Genomic DNA, 9,871 nt, shown 5'->3' on the forward strand with positions numbered 1-9,871 from the left:
TAAGAGGAAAATGTTGTTTTTGAAAATTTGGGTTGGGAGAAAATTGTCAGTTTTTATAGTTTAGGGGGGGAAATGAAATTAAATTTAAGTTTATTTTTAATATTAAATATAAAATGACTATTTTATCTTTAAAACTAACAGATTTAACTATTCTTGGATAGGTAAATGAGATTTTCAAAGTTAACGGGAGAAAACTTGGGATAACAATATACTTTGGGTGGGAATTAGTCCTTTGGCCAAATTGGCAGCAGAAAGGAGAGAAAACATTAAACAAGTGCAATTGGGATGCATCGGAGAACCCATCACAGCCTGTAATCTTTCAAAACGGCTGTTGCCGGGACTACGGCTTGAACATATAAAGTGTAAACTTCATGTATTGAAAGCGAACAAAAAGCATGTTATTCATATCTTTTCAGGGACGACTCACAAAGATTTAGGAATAAAATAAACGGCACATTATATATTATTCTAACTATATTTTTAAAAATATCTAAAGTCTATTCTACATGCAATGAAATTTTGAAACGACTGCTTGATTCTGGAATTGTATTTTACATAAATATTGAAAAAGAATTCACTCCTTTTTTTTAAGATTCAAATTTCCGGAAAAAATGTTCTAATTCAGAAGATGAAAGAACCATCCATTTATCTTTTTGTTAATGTTAGTCTTATTGTTTAATAACAATATTATACATACATATTTTTAGTACATAAATAGATATAAAGATGATATATTATTATATGATTGAATATTATTTTATTCTTAATATAAAATCACTCAATCACATAATAATAAATCATCTGTATATCTATTTATGCATTAAAAAATATGTGCATATAATTTTAAACCTTGTCAAAATTTTAAATAGAAAGTTGTTTGTGCTTTCACAGATTGAAAATGGACCAAGTGGAATTAGAAAAAAATTAAGTCAATGCATGGGGTTTGGTTGCTGAGTTCAAAGCTGACCGGCATGCCTGATTAATAAATTGTGGGTTGAATTATTAATGTTGTAACTTGTAAGTATGCTTACTACTAAACCTAGGAAGCTGCCATGGAGTTTCATGCATGCATAAACCAGGGGCTGCCCTACATCAGAACAACCCACCAGCTTACAGTCTGTACAAAAGCTGTACATCTCTTTTTATTATATGTTTCTCCACCTTTCTCCCAGTCCCAGGTGAAGTTTCACTCAACAACGTTCCTATAAATACCAACGTAAACCTCTCTAACTTGTATCTCTCACAAGAAAACATATTCCTTCTGTTACAATTTAGTAGAGCTACAAATTAACGTCTAGCTTAGACAAAATGAAGGTTTTCCTAACAAGTTTGCTTCTGGTTTCACTGCTGCTATGCTCTGCTCATTTCCAATGCGGCGTTGCTGACTGTCAAAGGGCAGCTCCTCAGCCTCCTGTTGCTCCCGGTCCAGCTGGTAAGTTATTATTTATATATTTATGAGTACATGCATATCTATTTGTGATGTTGAATCATGTATAAACATATGGGTGGGTATAGTTGCAGGTTCGGAAGTGTTTTGTAATGCCAAGTGCGAGGGGAGATGTGCGAAAGCGGGTGAACAAAAACGTTGCAAGAAATATTGCATGATTTGTTGCAGTGAGTGCAAGTGTGTTCCTTCTGGTACTTATGGAAACAAATCGGAGTGCCCTTGCTATGGAGACAAGTTGAACTCCAAGGGGAAGCCCAAGTGCCCTTGAATTCATCATATTATATTATTATTATTATTTTAATTAGTTTTGGCATTGGTTTGGTCTCAAAAAAATAATTCTAATTTGAATAAAGTTGTAAGAGTGTCATGTTTATAATCTTATTATGCTGATCGTTTTTAATTGTAATCCTATATTTTCCCACTGAATTTGGATGATTTCACTCTTTTTCCTTCTTTGGCTATATGAAACCATCAGCCATCCTCAAGACAATTAAACCAGAGAAAAGAAAGCTATTAAGGATCCCTATCCTATAATTATTATTTAAATTTCAATGCTTAAACAACTTAATTATAAATATGAAGAAAACGCGTTAATTGTGTATGTTCTGGAGAGTTCTCTATGGCCTTAATTGTCTCTAAAGAGAAAAGTAACATCACCAACCCCATTAAGAGATTATGTATCTATAATCTTCTGGTGATGACAAAGTATAAGGACATTCATTAAGAGTCAACTACTTCCGTTGCTAGTGACTTGCCCATCACCAACGACAAAATTAATTAATTATTTATACTTCTTCACACCATAATTCATCCTGTCATTTCCTTGGCAACAAATATTTATAACGTGTCAAATACGTGAGGCAGGCAAGTATCGGCTCTATGATGAATAAAAAAGTAGAAAGAAAATTTTTCTACTTACTATACCCTGCTGCTGCTCAAGTTTGTTTTCTGTTTTCCTCAATTTTGTTCAGGGTTTAACATAAATGCTTCCTATTTCTTTAACCCTGCATTATGTGTCGTTGACAACAGGAAAGTTTACTTATTTAAACTTGTCTTGTTGTTCTTCAGGCCAATCTTCGGCAATCTTTCCCGACAGAATGTACAATTGTGATTTACTAAATAAGTTTAAGAATGCGGATATCTCTCCGCTATTTGGCTTGTTCCGGGAAATTTCTAATCTCTGGACAACTACTGCTGCCTTATCAAAACTCCCTTCCCTGAAGGAACTACGATTCCAAAATTGTTATATTGCAAACACACTGGGGCATGTCCTGCATTGTCAGGTGAGGCTGTAAATGGTGATGCAACATCTGTTAGTGGTGCAGATGTTATAAATCAGGATTCTGCTGCTGCTGACAGTGTGAAAGAGAACAAGAATCTTCACAGATACAAGAATTTTACACACTTGATGTGTGTCTTCAAATAATTATATATTTTGAATTAATAATAAAATAACTTTTAATCACATAAAAATATAATATATGTTTATTTATTTATATACTCAAAAAGGTGGGTTTGCATAAGATTCCTCGTTCCAAATTTGAATGGCTGTGTTGAAATAACAAATGAGGTAACTTCAAGAAATAATCATGAGATTGATGTATTTGGTGTCTTATGAGAACGTTTCATTTTTAAAATATCGGTTTTGGATTTTTCCAATTTATCTGACAGGTTTCTTTTGGCAAATTGTAGATTCTTGACAATCATGAGCTTCTAGTAAGATTGAATACTTACCATATAGGAGAAAGCACAAAGAAAGTATGGTCAGTGTTTTGCAGAAGCATGAAATGGGAACAAGTGGTACACATTACCAAAACCGTTCAAAGCTGAATAAGTCTGATCCTTGCACAAAGAGTCAGCATTTCTTCTCCAGCTCGCTTAGTGCTGCTTAGTTTGGGTCTTCTGCATAGCCACTTTTACATCCCTTGTCAAGCTTTAGCCATGTCTATAAACAAGAAAATAAGAGGCTTCATTCAAGGCAGTTTGAGTATCATCCAGCCAATTCGAGTCTTATGGCGTTTGGAACACTGGATGGTGAAGTTGTTGTTATTAACTATGAAAATGGGAATATTTCTAATTATATCCCATCAAGAGTGACAGAAATAGTGTTTCAGGGTAAGCTTTTGTTTAACACAATTCCAGTGATATTTTAAATACACCTTTGCCATATTTTACATTTTTAACATTTATTTCTTGTGCAAACCTTTATTCTAAATTTTTATAATCATTAAAACCTTTTATCTTGTTTCAGTTGTTTGTTTGTGTAACAAAGATGCATTACTAAGACCATGGAAAAAGTAATCGTATCTCATGATGAATCTGAATCTAAATTGAAAAAAGGAAAATTTCAAACTTGACTTGGGGAAAAGGGATATAAATTATAAAAAATCTTTTCCACCCCTTGATGACATAATTATATATTTTTTTAATCCAAAATCATAAATAATCAATAATGAAAAATGACACAGATCGGCAAAAGAAAAGGTTGAGTTGTGGGAAAAAAAAAATATAGTAGTGGTGGAGGTGCGGTCAAGATTGACAGTGATGGCAAGGGGACAGTTGACATGAGAAATAATGAGAGATAGAGGATCAAGATATTGTAATTTCTTATGATGTCTTTACTCCTCAAACCAACCCATCCAAGGAACCACTCTTTTATGGAAACCATTTGCATATCCTTCCTGTTCCCAACAAGGGATAGGGAGTGAAAAAAAGAGGAAGAGTTGACCCAACCATTCGTGATATAAGAGGAATTCTCACTGTAGAGTCAAATAAAAGCGATAGCCGCTCAATCAAAAGAAAGTGAGAGGATTAAAACAGCTCAAGTATAACGAGAAAAGGGTGAAGGGATCAGAATAAGAGTTACCACCACTATGGTTGTTCATGTAAGGCATGACTGTAAGGAGAGTGGCAAAAAGCCTCAACAAGGTTAATTAGTTACTTTAGTCACAGTAATAAAAAAATATAGCAAACCTAACATAGAACAATTGGTCAAAGCCAATCCAATAGGTAGAGCCTCTTTCACTTAGTGGTAGTGGGCGAAGTTGAGATCGACAATGATTATGAGAGGATTGGTGGGAGAAATAATGTAACATCCCTCCCTAGAAGTACTATCCACCAGAGGAGAAATGTTACAAATTAATATTCGTAGTTTCTATTTTTTTTTCTTTTTAAAATACTTTAAAATAAACACATCATTAAAAGTGTTTAAGAAGTATTCCAAGAAAACTGAAAATCTGAAAGCGAACAAAAGATGTATATACTCATACGAAAACTCATCTGAAAACATCTGAAAATAGGGAGTAATCATATGCAACTGTACCATAATCTCAAAAAGTCAAAAGTCGATAATAACATGCCACTGTATGCATGTAATATAAACCAGAGATAACTTGCTCCAGTTGGATCTACCTACGCTGACCTGACCTTGCCTCGCAGTTACCTCGATCACCTGTATCTGTAATCATGAAAGAAAAGGAAATGAGTGATAAGAACACTCAGTAAGGGGAAGGAACCAAGTAAACTATCTTTTTTCCTGTTCTAACTCACTTTCGGGACTCCACCTCATATGTTAACCTCTATAAGAGATTGAAAGGGTAATCTAGCTCATTCTTTACTATTTAGGTCATATTTTGTCCCATCTGATGTCCATTTGATACTTTCTGGAAGCTAACTATAGGGATTTGACACTTTTCTAAGTTTGAGCTCTTTTCCTTTCTCTCACTACACCAATTGTGATCTGAATTGTGTTCTACTACGAGCATGCTTTACTACGAGCGGACCTTACTGTGGGTCTATGTCCTACTACGGACGTGCCCTACTACAGGCGGTGTAGTGTAAAATGCTCCCTCATAGTTTATAGCATGCATACGGGTCTTATATTTTACTAATTTTGTTTCCATCTAAATTTATTCATAACTCACCAGACATTACTCTTGGGACGACCCTTAAATCTTGAGCCCCAAATTCATTTTCTTGCTTTTCTTTCTTTTTCTTTTCTTCTTTTCTTTCCTTTCCTTTCCTTTCATTTTTTTTTCTCCTTTTCTTTCTTTCTTTCTTTCTTGCCCAGAACTACAAAATACTGTTTATAGAACAGTCATTTAGCAGAGCAGCCTTCTTTTCATACAATTTAACAACCCAAACTGTTTCTAATTCATATAAGCATATATCATTGAAAATAGGATTCAAAGATCTTTCCAACAAGCTATAATAACATTCATAATTCAATAGATAAAGCAGTCAAAACGTGAGCTAAATTCAGTGGCAAAAACTGCCTCCTCTGTTTATTTGGTAAAGTAGTCCTTGTGGTTCATGCAATATTTAACAATTCAAATGATCTCTAATTCATACAAGCTATATATCATTGGAAAGAGGATTCAAAGAGCTTTCCAACAAGATATAATATCACTCATAATGAGTCACATAAGACAGCCAAAACATGGGATGAACTCAATGGCAAAAACTATAAATATCATGCAACTTTCTGCCATGAACAAAATAACATACATAGACATCCCAAATGGCAAGACAACATTCCTCAACTTCAAAATCATCATTTATAACATAGATCCAAGGAATCAAAAGCCTAAAATATGCAACATATCAAGGATGATTCCCCTTACTTTGTTTCAAGCCCAATATTTGCAAGTTGGATTTCTTCTCTTTGTTTTGTTTCCTTTAACACCAAAATCACATTAATTCTAATACCTTATACACTTATATAAATAAAGGTTATTTAAATAACATAACTCAAATTACTTCAAACATGTAAAGTATAAAATTCTTACATTTCCTTTGCTAATTAGGTTATTTAATCTTATTCTCCTTCTTTTCTTTTTTCTAACAACCTGAATTCAGATGTTACAAATAACTAGCAAGATTTTGTGTTTTGTGTTTTTAATTCAATGGATTAGGAGATTGGATTGGAGGAAAATAGTGTCAACCGGCCAGAGATGCAGTTTTGGCAAGCAAGATTTTGTGGGTTTTTTAAGGTAATGTGGTGAAAAATTTGTACCTAGTCGGGGTATAATATATAAACATATATTTAAATTAAATATATATAATATTGCTCATATAATAAATTTTAAGAGAGTGAAACAATCAGAGATAATTTGGAAATTACAATTTCATCCCACATCCCATTTCTATTTCGTTGATGAAATAAGATCATAGGTAAGAAAACCTGATTTATGCCACCTAGGATGGAAAAAAATTTTTTGGTCAATAAGCGGGAAAACGTAATTTACTGTCAAATGTATATTTCCCTAGAAACCGGCAGCAGAAAGGAAAGAAAACATTAAACAAGTGCAATTGGGATGCATCGGAGAACCCATCACAGCCTGTACTCTTTCCACATTTAAACTGTAGTACTGCATGTGTTGAGATTTGAGAGCGAACAAAAAGCATGTTATTCATATCTTTTGAGAGTCAAAACCACAAAGATTCAGGAATCAAATATAATTTTATATATATATAAAATCAGAAGTTTATCTGCATGCATTGAAAACGACTGCATGATTCTGGAAATGTATTTTGCATAAATGAAAAACAGTTCACTTTAAGATTCAAATTTCAGGGGAAAAAAAAAAAAAGGTTCTACATTTCAAACATATATATACCTTTATTCTGATCTCACAAAGATTAGAAATGATCTAAATTTGAACAAATGGACAACATATAAAAATATATTAACTTTTCTTTGATTGGGATTCAAATGATGAAAGAACGATCAATTCCTTATTTTGTTAATGTTAGTCTTTTTATTTAAACCTCGGCTTTCCTTGTTTTAAAGTTGTATATAGAAAGTTGTTCGTGGTTTCACATATTGGCAATGAATATAACTATATATATGAATGAATTATATAAAATTATTTATACAAATTAATGTGATAAATTATAATCAGGTGATATAATTGTTTACTTTTTTTTTAACTTTAAAATCATCAAATTAAATATTATTATACTAGATTGTATGAATACGTTTGTATAATTTGTTTGAATACATAATTTTACTTTTTGAGAATGGACCAAGGGGAATTAGAAATAAGGTCAATGGGGTTTGGTAGTTGAGTTCAAAGCTGACCAGGATGCCCATTAATAAATTGTGGATTGTAACTTGTAACTATGCTTACTACTAAACCTAGGAAGCTGCCATGGACTTTCTTACATGCATAAACCAGGAGCTGCCCTACCTCAGAACAACCCACCAGCTTACAGTCTGTACAAAAGCTGTACATCTCTTTTTATAATTATGTTTCGCCACCTTTCTCCCTGTTCCAGGTGAAGTTTCACTCAACAACATTCCTATAAACACCAACGCAAACCTCTCTAGCTTGTATATCTCTCACAAGAAATCATATTCTTTCTGTTACATTTTAGCAGAGCTAGCTACAAACATTTAGCTCAGACAAAATGAAGGCTTTCCTAACAAGTTTGCTTCTTGTTTCACTGCTGCTATGCTCTTCTTATTCCAATGCAGCGTTGCTGACTCTCAGCCTCCTGTTGCTCCCGGTCCAGCTGGTAAATTATTATTTATATATTCATGAGCACATGCATATGTATTTGTTATGTTGAATCATGTATAACCATATATGTATGGGTGGGTATAGTTGCAGGTTTGGAAGTGTTTTGTAATGCCAAATGCGAGGGGAGATGTGCGAAAGCTGGTGAAGAAAAACGTTGCAAGAAATATTGCATGATTTGTTGCAGTGAGTGCAAATGTGTTCCTTCTGGGACTTATGGAAACAAGTCGGAGTGCCCTTGCTATAGAGACAAGTTGAACTCCAAGGGGAAGCCCAAATGCCCTTGAATTCATCATATTTAATATATTATTGTTATTTTAATTAGTTTAGGCATTGGTTTGGTTGAAGACTTTGATTGTTTAGCTTCCTTGCTGATTGAGAGAAGTCCATATATCTATCACCATAAATATTATTCTTCACTGACTCTCATAAGCAAGGTTTAAGGGTCTGAATAAAATTATTCTAACTTGAATAAAGTTGCAAGAGTGTCGTGTTTATAATCTTATACTCATTGTTTGTAACTGTAATTCCATATTTTCCCCAAATAAAACTATACATATAAATTTATTTATATAAATTAAAATAATAATTTATGATCGACTAATGTGATTATTTATTTTTTTCTCATTTCAAAATTACTTAATCAAATGCTACTAGATTAAGTTATATTTCGTCCAAATTATATAATTATCATAATACCTCTATAGGTTGACTTTTGGTTATTAAATATTTTTATTGATATAAAATTATTTAAATAATCATAATTTATAATTAACTTAACTAATTTATTCTTATTTATTATGTATTTTGTTTAATTGATTAAAATTATAAAACAAACTGAATTTCTTGAAAACTGATATATGAAGCTAATAACTAAAAATAGCAACTGTGGTAGAATTTCTTAAAAAAAAAAAAAAAACCGGGCTTAAAAGTAGTATATTATCTCAATTTTGAATTTCATTAAGATTTCGGGGAAAAAAAAAAAACGAAGCAAAATTAGAAGAATTTCATCAATTTTAGCATAACAACAAACTGAAGAATAAGAAGACTGAAATCCTTTGTTGATTCTTGATGACATACTGTTTACACAAATTGCTAACAAAAATATGAGAATTCTAACAATAATAGTTTCAACTATACAATACAACAATTTCCAAAAGTTTATACAATAATGGTTTCAGCAAAAATCTGTAACTCGTCGGTGAGTGCTTAAGGGATGAAATGTGAGCAGCAAGAAAAATTCAATCCAGCGGTAAAACAAACACCTTCAATGTAAAGAACAAAAATCTCCTTATAAGGTTATTATCAAACACTCAATATACACAGAATCAAACTCCAATATCAACTCAATTTCGTTCTAATTTCAATCAAACAAAACTTAATTTAAACTCAGTTAACACCAATCAATAAATATAAACCGAATTTCACAAAGGTATCAAATGGAAGGTGATGAGGATGAAGAATAGTGATAGTGGCTACAAAGTTGATGACCAGAGGTAGGTGATGAAGTGATGGACAAGATTGATGGTTGTGAACCTTGGGGTGGTCAGTTGTAATAGAATAGTGATATTAAGTTTTTTATGACAGATGAGAGATGATGAAAAGAAGATGAAAATGGTTGCAAAAGATAGGTTTAAGGTCGACAATATTAAATGAAACAGTAACCATAATCCGAGGAGAAGGTCAGTTGATGGATTTCTTTTTCCTCAACCATGGCGAGAAAAAGAGATGTTTGCAAGAACAGAATCAAGGGAAAGAAAGATTTTCGTAGATGTATCACCCAATAATTAATTTTGCATTGACTAAATAAAAATATTTTTGTGCATAGAGCCCAAAAATTGTGAAGTCAATTAATTTTTATTTATACGAAATTATGTTTTTGTCCTTTTATTCAAAATTTTCC

The 9,871-nt window shown here is 32.4% G+C and overlaps 1 protein-coding gene and 1 pseudogene across 1 annotated transcript; both read left to right on the forward strand.

Moving 5' to 3' along the window:
- The first annotated feature begins 1,308 nt into the window (after window positions 1-1,308).
- On the forward strand, window positions 1,309-1,715 carry LOC123199597 (peamaclein-like). The gene is made up of 2 exons (XM_044614628.1): window positions 1,309-1,432; window positions 1,522-1,715. Exons 1-2 carry the CDS (start codon window positions 1,309-1,311, stop codon window positions 1,713-1,715), a joined length of 318 nt encoding a protein of 105 aa, XP_044470563.1.
- A 6,143-nt stretch (window positions 1,716-7,858) lies between these two features.
- LOC123199598 lies at window positions 7,859-8,255 on the forward strand (annotated as a pseudogene).
- The last annotated feature ends 1,616 nt before the right edge of the window (window positions 8,256-9,871 follow it).

The sequence above is a fragment of the Mangifera indica genome, chromosome 16, assembly GCF_011075055.1.
Source record: "Mangifera indica cultivar Alphonso chromosome 16, CATAS_Mindica_2.1, whole genome shotgun sequence".
Lineage (NCBI taxonomy): Eukaryota > Viridiplantae > Streptophyta > Magnoliopsida > Sapindales > Anacardiaceae > Mangifera > Mangifera indica.

Coding starts and splice junctions, on each gene's coding strand:
- LOC123199597 (XM_044614628.1), top strand. CDS start 1,309: ATGAAGGTTTTCCTAACAAGTTTGCTTCTGGTTTCACTGCTGCTATGC. Junction 1,433..1,521: donor TGTTGCTCCCGGTCCAGCTG/GTAAGTTATTAT, acceptor GTATAGTTGCAG/GTTCGGAAGTGTTTTGTAAT.